The 21561-nt window shown below is 35.4% G+C and overlaps 1 protein-coding gene across 3 annotated transcripts in view; it reads left to right on the top strand.

Annotated features, from left to right (window-relative positions):
- PTPRQ (protein tyrosine phosphatase receptor type Q) overlaps positions 1-21561 on the top strand; it is a 132018-nt gene that overhangs the window by 81175 nt on the left and 29282 nt on the right. For all 3 annotated transcript variants that reach the window (XM_071552159.1, XM_071552158.1, XM_071552160.1), the window contains exons 43-50: positions 1778-2110; positions 8585-8706; positions 12406-12592; positions 14786-15030; positions 15618-15684; positions 16069-16227; positions 17454-17676; positions 18236-18309. In XM_071552159.1, coding sequence (XP_071408260.1) covers positions 1778-2110; positions 8585-8706; positions 12406-12592; positions 14786-15030; positions 15618-15684; positions 16069-16227; positions 17454-17676; positions 18236-18309 — 1410 coding nt within the window. The remainder of the gene's footprint in view (positions 1-1777; positions 2111-8584; positions 8707-12405; positions 12593-14785; positions 15031-15617; positions 15685-16068; positions 16228-17453; positions 17677-18235; positions 18310-21561) is intronic.

Genomic DNA, 21561 nt, shown 5'->3' with positions numbered 1-21561 from the left:
TGGATTTTTAGAGGAAAGATACTGTGGTATCCTAGTAACCATTTAGCATTTTTCTGCCTTTATTTTCCACTAACTGATGTCTAAATTAAGCTCATTCTTGCAATTTACATGAAGAGCTAATAGAGTGTATAGAACTTTTATGAAAGTATTGTAGAGTTTTGTTGGGTTTTTTTTTTGAATGTGGATAAACTGAGTATTACATCTCCAAGTAAAAATGATACTGCATGTTTTGGGTTTTTCACTACTTTCTGTATTTATATTCATGCTAATAACAACAGAGGAAAAGAACTTTAATTTTGATAGCAAGAGGTATAATGAAAAAAGTTGCCTTTAGTGCAGACCTTTTCTTAGCCAGTTTGCTCTTGTTCTGTGCCTGGTGAGTGTGTAGCAGGGTGGGAGCACATAGGGCTGTTCCGTGCTGTGTTGTTGTGTACTTCTGTATGAGAGCTGAGCAGAAGGACAGGGGAAGGGCACACAGTTCTGTGCCTGCTCTGCTTCCTGCAGGCTTCACCTGCTTTACACTCATTTGAAAGGATTTTAATTTCTCAGCCTTTTCATCATCACAGCTTGGTTTGACTCATAATTTACATTTCTTGTTAAATATTCATATATAGTGGAGAATTTTCAGCTTGTTATATTATGATGATTTCAATAAACAAATTGTTGAACCACAAAGCAGAGGTCAGGTATTCCCACAAGACTGAAAGAAAAGAAGGAAGGTTTTCTCTTTCTTCTCCAGTAATGTTGGTCTGGGATGCTTTTCTTCTTTATATAAGCCTTGCGACTTCTTCAGTTTCAGTCTGAGGGTGTATCATGTGTTTTTCTTTTTCCAGTGATACCTCTTCACCCAAAGACCCTAAAGCACTCTTTCAAGCTTAGTGCACAAAATTATTTCTGAGCTGATTGGTCTGCACAGTTTTTGCCACAGACAGTGTTAGTATTATCTTACAGAGTCTTAGAGATAATATTAGCTTACTGTATGATTATGTGATATAGCACAAAACCATATGTTGCATTTGGTCTGTGAGAGTTGGGCGTAGACTCGATATAGACAGAGTAAGTGTGTGTGTATGTGTGTGTATGTACATAGCATGCACCACCTCTGCCTCCACGGACATGGATATAACCTGTGTATACCCATGTATACCCATGTATGTAAAAAAATGGAAGCAATGTTTATGGGAAGTTTCTTTCTTTTTTTTTTTTTTGCTCTGTATTGCCATGTTGCTCAGCTCTTTCTGTCATTGTTCTTTTAATTTGTTATTTGCTGAACAACTTGTAAAGCACTTACATAACGCTAAGCAAACATACTATATTTATTGATACTTTCCATTCAGAAACTTGGGAAACTTCGAAGTATTTTTTGAGGATTTCATATGTTAGCGAGAGAGAGACAAACTAATATTTCTAAGTGAGAGGTGAAGAAGCGCAGTTAGCAACAACAGTAAAAGATGCTGTGGGTAGGCCAAAAATAACTTTGCTTCATATGCCCTCCCTCAGTTGAGACATGGCCCCAAAAGTAGCAACAGAAATGTCACACTTCTCAAAGCTGCCCCTGCGAAAGTACTTTTCTTTATTCAGAAACTATTGTAAATGTACGTCACCTATATATATCTGTAATTAATGTCAATGGAATTACTCCTTGTTAACCATATGAAGTTGAATCCTCATCTTTAGACATGCTTATTAATATATTTTTTCAACACTGGACAAAAGGAGTATATTTGCAATCAATTTCATTCAAATTAAGATATTTTACAAGTGTTTTAATCTGCAGTTCCTAGTGCTCCCAGGGATATTGTTTTTTCCAATGTGCAATCAACAAGTGTGACCTTGAATTGGAGAAAACCAAAATCTATCCTTGGCTACTTTCAAAACTACAAGATTACCACACAGCTACAATCCACCCACTGCAGTGACTGGGAAACTGAGAAATGTGTTGAATATGAGATGCATCAATATTTATATGAAAATGTGATGGACGACTGGATAGAAGACACAGTGCATGGACTGAAGAAATACAGATGGTACAGATTTGCAGTTGCTGCCAGTACAAATGCTGGTTATGGCAGCTCTTCACCTTGGATTTCAACACAAACACTTCCTGGCTGTAAGTAAGGATATCTGCTATGTCTCATAATGCTGTAACAATGTGATGCTCACCTAAATAAGCAAAACCACTTGGTAGAAGTTATTTCTTCATAGACCTACAGTATTGGTGAAGTTAATAGGGATTTATTGCAACTCTTCACCTATGAAATATGACATAAATCATGGGGTAGGTATACATACTTAACACTTCTTGATAGTTCAATGCCTTTTGTATGCTCTATTATATGTACTGCTTACCTAACACCCATTTCAATCCTTAACAATGCTCCATGTCTAGACCTGGTAAGTCTCAATTTTGGCTAGTTTGGGTTGATTTGTCATTTTCAATACACCTTCACCTGTGGGGTGTGTCAAGAAAAGTAGTCCTTTTTTAATTCTTTGACTAAAAGCCTGTTCACTTACATTGTAATGGTTTCCTGAAGTCCTGATATATGTTCCTGGTAATATAATTTAAGCAATAATTTTACAGGAATTAAGATTTCTTTGCAATACCATATACACTTACAGAGTTTAAAAATCAGAGTAGCCATGACACAATAGAACTCTTATGCCTCAACTGGGGATTTAAGATTCCAAGTGAGAGATGAGTTAGTTCTCACATATAGGTCATCACTAAGTATTTAAGAGAAGGTGACAGAAAACAAAAATTATTTAGGCAGTTATCATGGGGACATATGACTTCCCCTACCAGTTTGCAGCCATTGTAGGTCAGAGAATATCTGAGGTTCAGCATCTGGCCTGTGCAGAATAACTGAGAATCACTGTGAGTAGCCTGACTAAATCACAACTCCTTCACTTCTTTCCCGCTACAAAATACTAACAATGGAGATGCCGTGGACTTAAACAGCTGTGTACCAGGTAGTACTCAGTGGTCCACATATTTATTTTGTTCCAGTTGTGTTTTTACCATCATGGGATGTGAATGCAGGAGGCTTTTATGTAATGCCCCTCATAGTATCTGTACTCTCACTGAACAATAATAAATCCATCTGTCTTTAAATACCTTACAGTTTTCTACTAGGTAAGCAAATATTGTCACCTTCATTTGCAGGTTAGCAATTTAAATGGAAAAATTTTAAGCCCCAAAGGGCAAAGACATTTGGACACCATGATGGTAAAGCTCACAACAGCCTGTTTTTCGTGTAAAGTACAGTAGCAGTCCTTGGGATTGAGAAGTATTGGAATCAGCTTCAGAGTCATTTGTATGTGCATTTACTTTCTTTGTCCAGTGACTCTTATGGAGATGCTCTGCCTGTAAATCAATGCAATATTTTACATGAAGAAGAAGAAAAAACCCAAACCAACCCAGATGGAGCAGAAAATAGCTAACAGAAGTTGTGCAACTCTTGAGCCAGAAGCTCTGGGGAGATGTCTTACTATTAAGTTGACAGAACTCAGCTGCTGACATATACAAACACTTGTTTTCAAAAAATTGTTACTGAGTTTAGAAAAGTTAGGGATTAAAACCAGATGAAGCAGCAGATAATGGAAACACATATAAATTCATAAAGGTATGATCCTCTTTACAATTTCTTCTCTAGACAGTGATAATTTGGTTTAAGGAAGAACTAGCTTCCTAGCAGTCGCACTGAGAAGATGGCACTTAAAAGAATAAAAATCTCATTAGACAGCACGAGACCTTTTTATGCCAGTACAGTGTCATTCACTGAACACAGTACTGGATAGTTAAAAAAGTGTAGGGGTAGAAGTTATAAAGTTTCACCCGTTCTTCCAGCACAAGCGTCTGGCATTGCTGACCTGTGTCTGTGTTGAGTGAAGTAGGCAGCAACAAATTTCCTGTGAGCTAAATTGGTGACACATCAGGAGATAAGCTGCCTATAAAACATACCTCTGTGGAGTCAAGGAAGCATGGGCACTATTCCGGATATCATGGCTGGGTGCTGGGCTTTTTCCTGGGCTAATGGCAATCAGCTGAGAAGGAAAAAAAGAGGAAGGTGACATGTCACAGCTGGGTAGCCAGCTGGGAGCTACTTTGTTCTTCAGCAGTGCTGGGAGCCTCCCTATGCAGTGGCTGATCTTTGGCAAGGGCACTTCTCTAGCTACCTCATACTTGCCAAAGACTAGTCTTTGGATATACCCTTAAACAGGCTTAAAAAACAGCTTAGTTCCCTTTTTTCTTTAGCAAAACCTATAGCAGGAAAGAAAAATTCAGAATACACTAAGCTGATTAGGTACTCTGGGCAGCCTTGCAGAATGTGTCCAGAGAACAGGTGTTGATCCCTCTCTCCTTTCCTGCATGGACAGGGCCAAGCATCCTCTGGATTAGCCTGCTGATACACAGCCAATATACATGGTCTGTTAGGGCTTAAGGGTGCTTAGCTGCTATGTAAAATACCCTGAGTACTTAGCCCATAAAATCAATGGGAGTTGTGTTTGCAGATTTGAGGGCAGAAGTTAACCACTGTTTCACCTGATTTTCAAGAAATGTCTCTGTAAGACACTGCTTCTGCCAAAGGTGAAGTTACTTTGGTTGTGAAATAATTTTCAAATTATTTTTCTGTATAATTCATTGAGTTCTCATAAATTTGTGTGTCTCTCAAACCTAAAGAAAATATTATAAGTATTATATTCATATTCAGAATGTTGCAGCATTTAATCTGAAAAAGATTAGACTCATTTCCCAGAATATGAAGAAAAGTAGCTTCAATAGCAGCACAAATTACATAAAAGAAATCCTAAATATTTTTTGCAAGTGCTGAGGATTTGACTGTTGTGCTAAAGCAGAAATGCCTTATAATTCTGAATATCCAGTGACTAAGGTAAGGCTTAGTTTGTTGATATCAGTTGTTTGTTATGAAGGCAAATGTAAGGCTACAGGAGTTATTTTTGAGATTCTTTAACACATTTGTAAATTTCAAACAAATAAATAATGCCAGTGTTCTGAACTAAGAGTGGTTATAGAATTACTCCATGGAAAATGTTATAGATTGTTCAGTACAGTCTGGTTCTCCCATCACACAGATAACCTATTCAGCCTTCTGCCTTGCAGATTATCCTCATAGGAATTGTCCTACTGTCTCATAAAGTAGTTTGATGGAACTGTTGTTACTGAACTGATTGATTACCCAGAAGCCAAATCTACTCTGCAAGATTAAATATTTTCATCATAACTTAGATTTATATAGTTACCAGCACAGAAGATCACAGTGTTGTGTCACAGTAAGGGAAAGGGCAAGAAATGTTTTCCAGAGCTAGGGAAACTTTATTCCCTCACAACCTGCACTTATCCTGAGCTTCACTTTTGCATTTATAAGGAAAATAAGATTGGCCGAACTTGAATAATTGTGGAGGGTCAGTGTTAGATGGAAAATGAATGACAGTGAGATCATTGACCTCATTTTGGATCTCGTACAGTTACACAATACAATGCTTTTTGGTCAACTGCCAAGTCTCCTAATGCCAGGATATACTGAGCTACAAAGGAAAATCCCAGATGTTCCAATACCCCATGAAGGCAAGGACATAGATGTATGGGGCAGAGGGTTATGCTTCTCTTTTCAGCACCTTCTTTCCCAATCCCTGCTGATACCCAGTTGCTTGGTACTATTAAAGAAATGTTTCTGTGTGATAAAAAGTAGTGAGATTTCATGTCCTTATTATATGCCCCTTCTTCTGGAAAGTTTTGCCTGAGAGAACTTGTTTTTCTTTGTCCCTTTCATTTCCTCAGAGCTAAACATGGGAGAGTAAATATGGCCTAATGTAACTGTTTAAATAGAGGTTAAAGTAACCTGGATGACTATAAAATTAAATAACTGAAACACACAGTTTTCATTGGGAAAAAGAAAAAAAAGAGCTGATTTTAAGCAAACTGCCAACCATGAATTTCTGTTGGAAGACTAAAGTATTCAGTTTTATTTTTGAGGATTATGCTAAATGATGGGCTATCCAGACTTATCTTCAAACTAGCACACTTAACTGCTGTCTTAGCACCAGGACACAGATGGATGAGAAAGATGACCCTGACCTCCATAAGACCCACATTCCTGTGCAAGGATAGAAGCATGATAATCAGGAAATGATGGTTATTAGTTACAGAAAATGCATTATTGTGAAAACCAGGAGAAAAGTGCTTATGAGAGGAAGTGATTGGATTATGGGGGAATGAGAGAATACGACTCGGTCATTTCTACTGAGTAAATTGATGTGATTTATAAGAGAAAGGGTGTAGTGATATCATGGCTTCATATTGACCAGATTCATTTCACAAACAAACCTAAATCAGAATATGGCAGTTTTCCACTGAGTCAAACACAGTTTAAAAAAAGACGGTTTTTGTAAGACATGAGACATATTAGATACCTTTCATTTCATAGTCTTCTTTCTAATTGTACATGTTATTTTAGAAAATATTCCTACATTTCAGTATAATTTAGTTAATGTCTGATATTTTACTTTTTGTTGAGAAAATTATCCAGGTAATAATCCTTAGGTGTATTTTACATTAGTATCTTAAATATAGAATACTCAAGCAGAATTTTATTGCAAAGATTTAAAAGTGCATCAAGTATTAGTTACATATAAGAATTATCCATATAAATAACTGCAGGTTGAATAATTTGTAGATTAGATTATGCTTTAAAGTTATTTCATGCCATCATTGTCTAATGCATAATTGACTTCTGAAAAACATATTGAGAGATTAAATGCTTCATTACTTCTGTAAAAAAAGTAATGGAAAATTTTCTTTCAAAACTTGATTGGTTTGAAAGCTAAGGCTCAAGAAGATATATATTTATATAATTTTATACTCTTTTTCAGAAATTCCATTTTGCAATAAAGCTAATAAATACCACTACCCTAGTTACTGAAAGCATTGTTTACACTGAAGGACACTGAGCAAAAATTCTGACATGGGTTACCTGCAAAATAAACTTAATTTTTGCTTTTTCCAGTTTTCAGGGCATGTGTTTGCCCTTGTGTTTTATCTGTTGTAGCTCTCCACTTGTCAGTCAGCCTTCTGTGAGCACCCTTCTCTTTCACCATGCCTCAGATGCTCTCACAGTTTGTTCAGTTATGCTCTTCATTCAGTTCCATGCTATTCAGTATTTCTGGGGACTGCTTCCACTGCTTGAATTAGATCCTGCCTACAAATTCTTGTATATTCCTGCTAATCCCAGCACAGCAATCTAACTCCTGGATCCAACACCCTAAACTCATCATAGCACCTTATTTACTTCCAAATCTTCCTGTTTGATTCTGCAACTCTGGTGCCAAATTTTCACCTTCACAGTGCCATCTTTTATTATTTTCCTCATTAATCTTTCACACATAATTTCAGTAGCTACATATTTCCTTCCATGTTCTTTTTCCTAGTCCTACCCTGTTTTTCTCCTAAAAAGCTAAGTAGCCCTGTATACACTCCAATTTTTAACTCATTAAGCCCTCTTACCTAATGATTAATGGTGGCAAACTGCATATTCATGCATTCATCTTGTTTGAGAAAAGAGATGGCACCTTCTCATTAGAAGACGTATGATCACTTTAATAATTTTTATAACATACTGTTAAGTGATAGGTATATTTTTGTGGTAGCTTAAAAATAAGGCACTCTGAATTCAAGTTTTGGGAATTTGGACAAATCTGTTGTCATTTCTATAACAGGCTGTTCAGTGATACTTACCACAGTTGTCTTATTTTTGTAGTAGACCAAAAAAAAAGTCACCTAAGACACAAGTTCTGAAATTATCTACAAATCTGTTGTCACTTCTACTCCAAATTTTATTTTCCTGAAATTTATCATGGTTATTATGAAAAAATAATAACACTTACTGAGAACTGCTGTGTTGTAATTATGATTTCATTAATTTCTAACTCATTAATAAGAAATAACTAGTTAATTCACATATCACCTTTACAAAAGGAAATTTTCAAGAAATCCCAATTCTTAATGTGAACATTCTTGCCCTCTTTCAATTCCTACCCCTTTTTTTCGTTTGTGTTTTCTGAAGTTTCTAAAAATGTTAAGAATAAATTGAAAGGAAATTTAGAAAATTATTTCTACTTGTACTTTCCAACGTTGCTGAAAATTTTTTCTAGAGTGCAGAAAGTCATGTCTTTTCACAATTTCTTGTTCTTTGAATGATTCATTTAACATTAGCAAATATATTATGCTCGTCTGTTTGTCTAAATAGTTGCATATATTTTGCTTGTGTCATGTAAAATACATATAAAGAACTTGTAGTTCAATAACCATATAATTTCAATTTAAGATGAAGTTGTAGGCACTTCATACGCTAAAAAAGTCATAGTGGTTGCAATGAAAGATGTGTTTCTAAATCACAATATATGCTTTATAGACAAAAAAGTAAAAATGTTATAATTATTCAAGCAGTGCATAATGGTAAATGTGTGAAAAACTTTTATTTTCAAATCTCTACTGGCCACTACAATGACTGGGTTATTTTTTGTGTACTTCCTTGGCCATGATTTACATACATAGTTTTTTCTACAGCTCCAGATGGTCCTCCAGAAAATGTGACTGTTTTAGCTACATCTCCTCAAAGTATTAATATCAGCTGGAGTGAACCTGCCATCATTACGGGACCAACATGCTACCTCATAGACGTTACCTCAGTAAGGCAACTCTGTTCTCCTGTCAGTAGTTATGCAGATGTTTGCTCATGTAAACACCACAGCAGGTGTCCATACAGAAATTACAAGACAGAAATGTCTGCATTGAAAACCAATATGACTCTGTCTATTTTCACATAAATTCAACATAAGAATTGATGGTACATTTATTAATTTTTAATGGGAAATAAATTAATTACTTAATATTAAAAAAATTGTTTTAATAAGAGCTCTTGGAGAAAAAAAATGTAGCTCCAAATGTACACAGGAAAAGGTAGTTAAGCTTTGTGCAAGTTGTACCTCTTTCTAACCAGGATGACTTTCATTTTCTCCAAAGGAAGAAAAGTTATTGCAGAGATTTTACAAACCAAAATGCACAGCCTGGTGAAAGGAAATGACTTGTACAAAGTTACATGACACCGGAGGGCAAACTTTAAATTCAAACTGGATTTCCCACTTTGCACTTAGTGCTCTGTCCATCAGATTAGCTGTATTTGGTAGTACAGCAATAACACTTCTTTCTCCTTGATCTTTATAACCAAAACCAAGCTGGCATAAGAGAAAAACTCCTGTGGCCTTTCTCTTTTCATCCTCTACTATCCTTACAAAATTCCTTAAAACCACCATTAATAAACCTCATTTCCTGCCCTGTGGCATGATATGCATCTAAGTTCAAGCACATGAGAAGTAGGATATAGGTTCCTTGTTCTGCCAGAAGTTATAGACAGGGCTATCAATTAAAGTAAGAAGTAGTGTACCAGACTTTATCCAGGAAAAGTTGCAGTTTGCAGTTTCAAAACTTCTGAATCAGTCTGTCAGATAGCAGCAACAAACAAACAAAAAATATTGACTACTTCAAACTCTTTAAATCCTTTAAACAGACAGTTCTTTTAATTTCTGTGAAGAGAGTAAGGCTATGTGTGTATTTTAAATGTTTCTGAGCCTGTCAAAAGAACTACAGATATGGTAACTTAATGCTGAGATTTTTTGTGCAAAATTTCTAAGGATGTCAGTAAAATAAATGTGAAACATTTTTAATTACTCAGAAAAGTTGCAAGAGAGACTAATGTGAAGTCCTGCATTTTCTCTTCCTTTAATTTTATTGTACAAGGTGTAGAGTGAAATCTATTCCATTCTGAACATGTTTCCAGCAGTAGAATGTCAGGAAAAAAGATGTACGACAGCAAGGGGAGTACTTACAGGGAGGGAATGATTCCTTAGCCCAGTGGGTAGGTCACTAGAAACTACATAACAAGAACCTACATAAAAAGTTTTATTTCTCCTTTAATAAAGGTAGAGAAAACTTCTTCCTCATGAAAATTTCCTGTCACTTTTGACTAAACAGCATTATAGTGCAACAACAGAAAAACTTTCATGGTTTTTATAAAACTTCCAAATTCAATTTTCAAAAGTGTTTTTGTATTTAATATTTAATCAATTTGTATTTAAACAATTTCTTCTCTGCCTGATAATTCCTAAATTATAAACAGGGTATAATCTGATTCTACAGTCTGAAAATATTATAAACACCTTATCAATACAAGTTATAGTGAAATTCCTAAAGCAAGATGAACTATGGAATGTAGACTATTCCATGTGAACATGCCAGCACTTGGAAGGAACTTAAAAAACTGTTTTAAATCTTCATGTTGGAGGACTTTGGTTTGGTTTGGTTTTTGCAAAAAGAGTTTGTTTGGGTTTTTTCCAATCTATTTCAGATAATCAGCTTTGTGTCTATGGGTTCTTGTAGTCAGATGTTATCTGTCTAATAATCGGTAACTACAGGTGTCAGTTCTGTAGAAGTTTAGGAATAGACAAATCTATTCCTTCTTAAAGGCCAATAAATCTGTCGCAGTATTTTTCAATGAAAATTTTAGTATATATTTTATTGTCCCAGTGGGAAATTTTTATGAAGACTCCAAATTCCACAAACGACCTGTATGTATTTTATTCAGTTTTATTCTCAACTGAGTATCCTTAAGGATTTATAAAAACAGAATCATTGAACAGAATAATTTAGTTTTCTACACTGCTATGTACTAGAAGTTAATAATTAATATTCCTAGCTCAATGTGTTAGGGTTCAGTTTAAATTGCTAGGATGTTCCTTGCAGTTTTTTAGATCAGAAAAACTAAAAAGCATTCCTTCATTATTGTTCCTCTGAGTCATGTTTTACATTGTCTTGCTGTCTCCTATAATTAGAATACAATATAATTAGAATAGTCTTGAATAAAATATTCCTGGAAATGGGCAAGGAAAATGGAACTGAACCATTAAATTTGGTGAAGAATAGAAATAAATGTAATGACGTAGTGCTATGATTGTATTTTAGCTGTTGTATAAATATTTAAATGCCAGTTTTTTGATAATCAGAGAGAAGAAAGCATTTCAGCTCTTGCTGGCCATCTCAGGGAATGAATGTCTGTTTAATTCATCAGAAAGTTTAGTTCAGGTTAATTCTCAGTGGGAATATATGGCTCTCTGTCAAATAAAAAGTATGCTTGAGCTATTCTAATGTTTTATCAGGTGCATTTAATACTGTTTTCATTCAGTGGGAAAACTACTGTACAGCTACCTCTTCTCAAATTATACGCCAAAGAAACAATAATAAAAACATTATTAACTGAAGTAGTGGGAATAGACATAAATAAAATTTTGTAAATGATATTTGATCAAACACTAGAAAAGATCCAATTTTTTCCTTTTTCTCCTTTTTAAGGCTACTCTTAGAAGTGATTAATTGGATATAAAATCTAACACTGGAGATTTTTCTACAAAACTACAGAATATTTGAGATGTAAGGATGAGAGGTACCCCAAAATGTAATCCAACTCATAGTCTGCTCTAACATAAAACCAAATGTAGCCAAAGTATTCCTCACATATTATTCATTACCCTTCCCATGTAATGTTCAGTGCTGAATATTGCTCAGCAACCCTCAATAGTTTGTTTTAGCTTCTAGATAAACTTATAGTTAAATTAGTTACTTATTTAGGTATATCACTGCAGGTCATGTAATTTTTGATTCTAATTGTATTTGTGCAAGTAAAATTTCTATCTTCATTAACTGTAAAAAATTAATTATCTTCAATTTATTAATATCATTTTACTTATACGTCAAAGTTATTACTATGTCTCCTACTATCCTCCCTTTTCTAGATTGAACTCTAATTATTTCTGCTTTGCAGCTTTTCTAGTGAGAGAATTACTCCTTCCCCACTGTTCTAAAAAGGGCTTCTGTTACTATATCACAAGAGAAATTGCACTTTCTGCAGTTGTATTCACATTATAAAATGCTGCCCACTTTTCTAGTGTTTTTGTATTCCAAACCATTCTCTGCTATATGGCTGCTCATCTTCTGGATCTTTTCCTAGTTTGATTCCCATTTCAGGTCACTACAGTTCCTCTAGCCCAGTGTCTATAAGTCATTTCCTGTTTGCTTGGTGTAAGATGGCACCAAAAAATCAGCCCATGTCCTTTACATTAAGTGACAGAGAGGCACCACAGGGGTAAGACAGGAGCCTATTTCCCAGGACAGCTTTCTAGTCTTGGCAGTTGGAGACTTCTTGTGAATTCTTCTATGTAACTAGCTCAAAAAGTGGAAGAATAGAAGTTAAATAAGATGTTCAAGTAATAATTTCCTGCTTTTGGGTGTTTCAAGCGTTGTAACAACTTTTTTTTAATTCTATTTTTTTTTTACAGGTAGATAATGACAACTATAAAGCTCAGTTTTTGAAGACAAATGATGAGAGGAAAGTCTTAGAAATTTCTGATTTAAAAGCATATACAAGGTATTCTGTAGTAATCGTTGCCTTTACAGGGGATGTTAATGCTGCACTCCTAGAAGGCAAGGCTAGTTCTCCAGTAATTGTCTCCACTTTTGAAGCAGGTTTGTATTTTTTTCTTCTTTGTATGGATCAGACTTTGCAGTTTTTTCTTTAACTTGACAAATACTTGAGAATTTTGAATACAAGGTGTGCTTTTAATACAGTTTTGGCCCCACAATATTTTTTCTTAAATATTTAAAAAGTTGTCAGTCAACAAGAAAGGATTGGTTATGAATTCTAAGATTTACCTTTAGTTATGCAGGGATCCTGACTTGCTTCATGTAAAATTTGGGTGTGTGGAACACAGCCACCTACATTACTTCTATAGTCAATGAAGAGAGAGGTCCTTTCTACATTAGCATGTGTATATAAGATCCCTGTTTAAGGCAGGGATGACTGCCTCGTGGAGGTGCGTTTCTCTTGAGAGACTGCTGAAATCTCTATACAACATCCTTTGTTTTGGTGCAAAATTTAATCATATAAAAATTAAGTGAAGTGAATCCTACCACTTATAAATTGTACCTGTACTGACCTGAGGACACAATCTGTGTAGTCTCAGTGGAACAAAGTTGGTAGTGAAGGCTTGCAGGGATCTGTGCTTGAGTCAGCAGGCCCACAGACTCAAAACATTATCTGGAGAGAGAGCTAGATATTAAGGTAACAAAAGTTTCTGATGCTATTAAGTTACTCAGAAAAATAAAACTGAGATGAGTGTAAGAAACTACATAAAGGCCTCATGACACTCTTAGAGAAAAGTATAAATAGATGTACATGGGGAAGACAGTCCTAACATACACAGATCATCGTTATTCTCTACTATGTATGCTGGTTTTGAATTGTTAAACAAGCAAGCAAAAAAAAAATATTTTCTTGAAAGGTATTAAAGTTTTGTTTCATTCAAACTAATTATCAACTATGTATATAGTACAATTCCCTTATCTTTAGTGAGGTCAGCTGCAGGTCAACTTTTTTAGTTACATACTCAGGTTAACTTCAGATTTAAACATACTACGCAGTGATTGTATTTATCATTTATCTTTCCTTTGATGTATGAAAATCCAAGGTCCCTTATGATATGATATGATATGATATGATGATATGATATGATATGATATGATATGAGTGTATATATGTATATCTCTCCAATGCCTTTAATTAGTTAAATTCTAAGGATTTCATGACCAGTTTATATCTGTGGAAGGTGATAGGGTCTTTTACTGTGGAAAAATCAAAGAATATTAAATTAGGTGGTAGCTGGGTCTATCCTGAGGCAGACAGTATTCTGTGATACCCTTTTTGGTAGCCCTTTCTCTTATTTAAATATGTGATACATTAGAAGGTGCAATAACCTTAGAGAGAAATATTTTTTCCCATCTTCTCTGGTTGGTACAGCCTGAGTTAGGACCAGTTTACACAGACTTACTCCAGAGAAGCCCCAGTAAGCATTTGTTGGTTGGTATAAAAAAAAAGGAAAGTACGACAACTGCATCTAAATCCTTGTCTGAATGTGTTTACCTTCAGTTGTTGATTTCACTGTTTAGAGGTCACACTCCATACTTGTCTGCTCAGGTAGAGCAATAAATATTTAGCTCCCTGCAAAGAACATTGCAGCCTTTTCTTTCAGATAGGGACATTGGGAAATGATTTATACCTTTGCTGTCTTGAGCATAAGCTACTGGAATAAGCATTTGACAAGAAATTACCTCTGGGAAAAATGCATGTTGTGCTTGTGTCTGAGCCTCAGCAAGTGGAAAATTTTTTCCTACAGAGTTAGCTGTGATAAGCAGAGACCGTTAGGTGCACAGTGGCTTATTTGTATGTTGGGAGGGACATTGCTGTTGACAGATTGCCTTCAGAAAGGGATACTCACTGACACTTGCTTCTTGCTTGTCAATCTGTGCAAGGGTCTGTTTACCCAGGCTGTATTTCAAGATATAATATGCCTTCAGTCTTTCTGAGTAGATAATCAGAAGAAACTTTTCTGAGTAGAGACTGCTGAGATATCGAATCATTATTTTAATGTTTGTGGCATTCAGTTTTATCATTAAGAATAGGATTTTAGTAGATACTTAACTTTTTATTGTCTTTATGAATATTTACATATGCTATAATTATTTGAGATTTGGAATAAAACCCAGAAAATGCCAATGAAATAATACTGATATGCAAAAAATATTATTTGTAATTTTTCAGATTTTACTCTAATAGTAAGAGTAGGATACTGATTAAGTGGATTATTGAAATATTTATTTCAGTGCCTGAAGACCCACCTAATAATATAACTTTTCAGAAGATACCAGATGAAGTAACAAAGTTCCAAGTAACATTTGTGCCACCATCTGAACCAAATGGAAATATTCAAGTGTATCAAGCTATGGTTTACAATGAAGATGATCCTGCTGCCATCCAGATCCACAACCTCAGTGTCATTGAAAAAAAAGATCAGTCAGTCACTGCCATGATAGAAGGACTAAAAGGAGGACATACCTACAATGTCAGCGTAAGAATCAATACTTTTCCCTTGGATTTTTTCTTTTATATGTGTGAGATTGGTCTAAATAGAGAGCACAAGCTTTGACTTAATACAAGATTTCCATGCCAAGAATGTTGGGGAGCAAAGAGAGGCAAGTCTGAGGAACAAGGGGAGCAATGAACAGGACACATCCCTAGCCCAGAAGGCCAGTTCATGTGCTAGCACAGCAGTCTGTGACACGTCATCACAAGCTCAGGACTAAATCTCTCTCTTAAGTTCACTGCTTGCACTGCTCATTTGGCTCACATGCAAGGTCCAGTTCCGCAAGGGGAGCCTGCTAGGAGTATGTGTATAAAGTGCTTTTAAATAGCCAGAAACAGAAGAGGAGGAAACAGAACTCTTTAAGTGAGCTTGTTTTCTCCTTTTTGTAAGAGCTACGTTAAAGCAATGAATGTTACTGTTCTTAGGATCATAAAGCAATACAAAGTAAGTTTTAGCAAAGTGTGAATGACAAAAGGATTGTTTTTGCATTCATTGTTGCTTCATAAATATCCAGAATTGGCCAATATGAAGCTCTTATAAATACTCAATAAAGAAATGTTTATTTCTTTAAGGTGTATGCAATTAATGGTGCTGGTGCAGGGCCAAAAATTCAACTGAAAATAACCATGGATATAAAAGGTATGTCTCATAAGTACCCTTTAGCTGAAACCTCTATAAGTGCTGAAGAAATTGCCAAGTACACGGCTATGTGCCTTCTGCTTTTATTGAGAGGCCACAAAATGTAGGAACAGGATTATACAACTGATAGCCCTCAATGATAGTGTTCAGTTTTGCTCCCTATTACTGACCATTTGCTATTTGTATCTGAGCAATACTTTAAAACATGTGCAGACAGTGAAAAATAAAGTTTTTAGAGGTTTAAGGCATCAAATAGAACATGAAGTCATCCCTGAAAATATGCTTGAGATTTTTCTTATGTAGTGCAGCTATGTGGCTGAACAGTGCACCCCTAGTGAAAATATTATAAACACAACTCTGTGGTATATCTTTGTTTAAAAACAGAACCACCAAGACCTAAAAAGAAACCAGCACCAGTTTATGATACCAATGGGGCATTACTCGTCACAGCTACAACTATTACAATCAGAATGCCAATATGTTATTACACTGATGATCATGGCCCTATCAAGAAGATACAAGTTCTTGTCGTGGAAGCTGGAGGTAGAATTTTATAAGTTCTTTTGAAAACTGTTTTCAGGTTCAGGCTGTTTGTCTTTTTTATTTCTTTTCTTTTCTTTAGAAAACAACTATCAAAGTCACTTTAGCTGTGACTAAGAGCAAAGTATCTTTCACAATACCTGTAGACTGGGTACCAGGTATCGGGTTTTGGGAACACTTGCCAATGAAGTGTCATCCATTCAGTTTGAAGCCACCAATATTATTCTGTCCCCATTTTTATCATTGTATTCTTTATTTTCTATTTCCTTGAAAAAACACCCAACATTTGACATTTGTTAAGGTAAACAAATTGGAAACCTTTTTTTTTTTTTGGCAAGGTTATTCTTCTGTCACTATTAGTGTTGTCTGTAAAAGAATGCAGTCATGTGCATTTGATATTTCCATTTCATAACTGGGGCAGAGGGAGTTATATAAATCCCTTCTGTAGACTGTGGGGAACAATGTTTATTCCCTTGTACAGACTGATGAACATTTACTCGTATGAACAGTATTGTGAAAAATTTTTGAGTAATTGCTTGCCAATGTGAGTGGCAGTTTCATGATGGGACATCCTATGGTCAGTCTTACTTTATTTTAAGATGGACAAATTCCAGGTATTTAATTGCCTTCTTTACTTGTTTCAAAGTATAGAAGTAAAACATTCACATTAAATGAACTCACATTATGTGTCTCGCTTCTTTCAGAATTTTACATTTTAGACTAATCCTAAAGACATTTATTTTATAGCTATTGCTGTGAAAATTCTCTTGAACTGATAGATATCCAAACACCATGCTAAGTAACATTTTGAAGAATTTTTGTTTTTTCATGAGCACCATCCATGGAGACAAATCGAGTAATTTAATTGATGAAACAATCTTTACTGTCTTGAGTAAACACTTTTTTTGCCTTTGCTAAGTTGGCTAGATAGCATGCTCAGTTTCAAAGTGGCTTGCACCAGTAATATCCTCTACAGGTGGAGCTCCTGTGTGAAACTTCCCCTCAAATTTTCTAGCTGTGATTCAGCTGACTTAGAGATAAAAAAAACATGGATAGTGCAGATAGTAAGAAAATTAGGGTTCAAGTGGAAATGCAGCTATAGACTCAGCTGTGTAAATGGCACCAAAAGCATGGTAAGCTCTTAAAAAAATTATTTTCCTATTAAACTTTTCTAATTACAGTCTGGCTAGAATGTAAATCATATCTATTATTTCTCTTCTTGATAATAGCTCATCATGATACAAATGTCACTAAGTGGTATGATGCCTACTTCAATAGACCAAGGCCATATTTTACAAATGAAGGCTTTCCAAACCCACCATGTGTAGAAGGAAAAGAAGATCTGAATGGGAAAGAAGAGATATATGTCATAGGTGCTGATACTACATGTATGATACCAGGCAGTCAAGACAAAATATGTAATGGCCCACTGAAACCAAGAAAGCAGTACCTGTAAGTACATTTGTCTCTGTTTGTCCAAGAGAAGGATTTAAGTGAAATACAGATCTATGCAAACATATAAATCATGTAGTTTAATTAGAAAAGATGAAGATTGAAATAATTTTCATTTGTATTTAAATACTTGCCTGAGTATAAATATGGGACACAATTTTTTTACAAAATTGATCAAGCAACAAAAGATGCTTACTGAGTTCTTAAATTTAATAAACCGAAATTCAAACAGCTAATTCATATAGAGCTTTTTAATACATTCACAATATTGACAGTGATCCCTTGATGTCTGTCATGTATCACTTTTGCATGTGAATAATTATTCCAACTTACTAAAGCTGGAATAACTTTATTTTTAACTTTATTTTAACTTTTTTATTTTTAACTTTCATTTTAACTTTATTTTTAACTTTACTAAAGTTTACTGAACTTTACTAAACTTTACTAAAGTTTAACTTTACTAAAGTTAAAAATAGTTTTTTTGTTTCTAAGTGAAACAATATTTAAGAAAATGCACATATTTTTTAATTTCATTGATTTTCTTTCTTTTATTTCACAGATTTAAGTTCAGAGCAACTAACATTAAAGGACAGTTTACAGATTCTGACTATTCTGACCCTATCAAAACGTTAGGTAAGGCAAGTGGCATTTACTGAAGTTTTCTGTGTTTCCAAGGGTCTAGACAATTCCATTTTTCTTTTTATAACAGAAGTAAATAATCTCTATTATTGTTGTGTTGCCTAAAAATGGAAGAAAATAAATTTTCAGTCAATATTAGTATAGGTTAAATAGAGCGGGTCCTTTAATGAAAGCACTTTCAGGTGCAACAAAATACATTAGTGCACAATACAGTGTGAGCTTTCACAAATTTATAATACTACTTAATTATTATATCTAATGGATTCATCCACCCCAAAAATTTTCCATCCCCTGAACCTCCCCAGGTCTGACCCTTTGGAGCTTCTCCAAGGGTTTCAGACCTTGTATTCTGCTTTGACTACAATCATATCTTTCAGGTTCAAGTGTCCCAAACAAGATGTCCTTGCTGAAATCTTTTCCTTGAAAAGAACGTTAAACAGAATTTCAAGAATGCGGCATAAACTGTGAGAAAGAGGTTTAGTAATTATTCTAAAGTGTTAAAAACTATACAGCTCTATTAAAATCTATGAATATATTAAAATCTTAAAGATCTTAAGGCATCGGTTGGACCTAGCTTAACTAAAATGTCTGAAGAAACATAATTATTACCTTGTATGGCCTTTTGAGATTGCCAAGAGATTTTACCTCAGCCTGGATTGTTAAATGAAGAAGTGGTATCAACAAAGTTCATTTCCAGAGATACAGATATACCAATAAAAATACCATATTGTCAGGATCATTCCTTTTGCTTATTAAACTGCCAGGAGCTATACTGTTTGTACTGTCTCCTTCTGTGCTCAATGTAGAACTAGTATTGTATACTCTTGGCTGGGTAAAATACTTTCGGTTAAGCTCAAAGAACTAAGACTAGAGGAACAAGAGCACCCTCAGACAGTTGCAGATGACATCAAGTTGGGCATGGGTATTGCTTGATCGACTGGAGAGTAGGAAGGCTCTGCAGGGGGATTTGGAGAGGCTTGATCCATGGTCCAGGGCCAGTGGTCTGAGTCTTAACAAGATCAAGTGCCGGGTCCTGCACTTGAGTCACAACAGTCCCAAGCAGTGGGAAGAGTGTCTGGAAAGATGCCTGAGGGAAAAAAGACCTGGGGGTTCTGGTCATCAGCATGAGCCAGTAGTGTGCCCAGGTGGCCAAGAAGGCCAATGGCATCCTGGCCTGTATCAAATATAGTGTAGCCAGTAGGACCAGGGCAGTGATTGTCCCCCTGTACTCAGCGCTGATGAGGCCACACCTTGAGTCCTATGTCCAGTTCTGGACCCCTCACTGCAAGAAAGGCACTGAGGTGCTGGAGCATGTCCAGAGAAGGCAACAAAGCTGGGGAAGGGTCTGGAGCACAAGTCGTATGAGGAGCAGCTGAGGGAGCTGGGGTTGTTTAGCCTGGAGAAGAGGAGGCTCAGGGGAGACCTTATTGCTCTATACAATTGCCTAAAGGGAGGTTGTAGCCAGGTGGGGATTGATATCTTCTCCAAAGTAACAAGCAGTAAGAGAAGAGGAATTGGCCTCAAATTCATAGAAATAGTTGTCAAGCATTGGAACAGGCTGTCCTGGGAAGTGGTGGAGTCACTGACCCTGGAGGTATTTAAAAGATATGTAGAAGTGGCACTTAACGACATGATTTAGGGGTGGACTTGGCAGTACTGGGTTAGTGGTTGTGCTCTATTATCTAAAGGTCTTTTCCAACCTAAATAAGTCTGTGATTCTATTCCAGTGAGCCTAGTGACAGGTCATCTTGAGGACACGACCCTCTAGCCCCTTCATCCTTTACATATAGACAAAACCTCAGATGAATAAATAAATTAATATTGTATAATAGAATGCATTTAGTTCTAATGTCACTAGCCAATAGGCCAGCTGTTATTTGGCCTGAAATCCAACATAATTCCTTCATGGCCATGTTGATCTACCCCCAAAATTGGGAATGACATTTCTTGTAGCAAATTGTAATAAGATCTTTTTAATACATTGTCAAGCAAAAAACTTACTTAGCTAAGCATTAGTCCTGCCTTTCTGAAAATGGATCCCAAGACAACTGGATGAGTACCCAGAAGAATTTTAGTGGGCACATCTTTTTCATTTGGTATTCATATTCTGTGATATGAGCTCCCTTATTCATCTAATCCATTTTGGAAATTTGTTACATGATCTGATACTGAAGACCCTGAAATGTTAATTCACTACCTCAATATTCTGAAAGGATCTGGTGCTATTTCTCTAGCCCTGAATGTTTTGGAAAGTGCAACATAAAAGCTGTCTTTATATGTTCTGAGTTTAAAAGTTCTAATTCAGCGAAGCAAATATTTTGCTCAGTAAGAGAAAGATTGTGTTCCAATTAGGAAAAAACAAGTCTACTGGAAATGAATCCAACTGTATCCAGTCCTCTGGTCAACTTTCTCCTTTCTGGAAGAAAAGTCTGCTATACTTAGTGGCAGGCAGATACTGTAATTCATTTGCTCATGTATTGTTACTGAAAATTTGTGACACTTTCTACTTTGTTGATGATAAATAAGCATAATCTGCTTGTATGATGAATCAAATGTAATAGGAAAAAAAAATACCAAAACAAGGGATATATTCTTCAGATATCCATGGCTTCTCATATCCACCCAGTGCCTTTTGTGCTAAACTGTAACATCAAGCACTGCTTTTTAAGGCCAGACTACAGCATCCTCTTGTCTGGCTTTAACTTCTAAATTTCAGAGCCTATACAACAAGAAAAAAAACTTACATTGAATAGATTATTAAAAGTTCTTTAAATGATTTTTTATAAGTTCTGTGAAATCAACGTCAAACTGAGGTATCACAAGTGATGCAGGTACTGCTGTTGAGTGGTCTTGAAAATACAGCACAGACAACGTCATCACCAATGTCATCACCAATGTCATCTCAAGTAAGAGAAATTAGATTTTTCAGGCACTTTCTCTGGAGACACATAACACGAGGAACCTTGCCCAAAAATCTTCTTTCAAAACGTGCTTTGGTTATGTGGACTTCAGCATTGGTCTAGAGGCATAACTCAGAAAACATATGAGAAAACTTTTAGATACCTCTCTGACCCAGTTACTTCTATTGCACTCATAACACCAGTTTCTTTCCAAGAGAAGTTTATGATACCTTAAATCAGAATAGCAATTTTATTTTAAATCAATTAGCTTCTTTGATAATAATTACTGAAATCTGTGTTTTTCATTACACTCTCACTTTAATAGATGAAACACTAATTTAAATTT

Source organism: Pithys albifrons, chromosome 3 (genome assembly GCF_047495875.1).
Source record: "Pithys albifrons albifrons isolate INPA30051 chromosome 3, PitAlb_v1, whole genome shotgun sequence".
NCBI lineage: Eukaryota > Metazoa > Chordata > Aves > Passeriformes > Thamnophilidae > Pithys > Pithys albifrons.
Note: the sequence above shows the minus strand (reverse complement) of the source record. Positions and strands in the feature narration are given on the sequence as shown.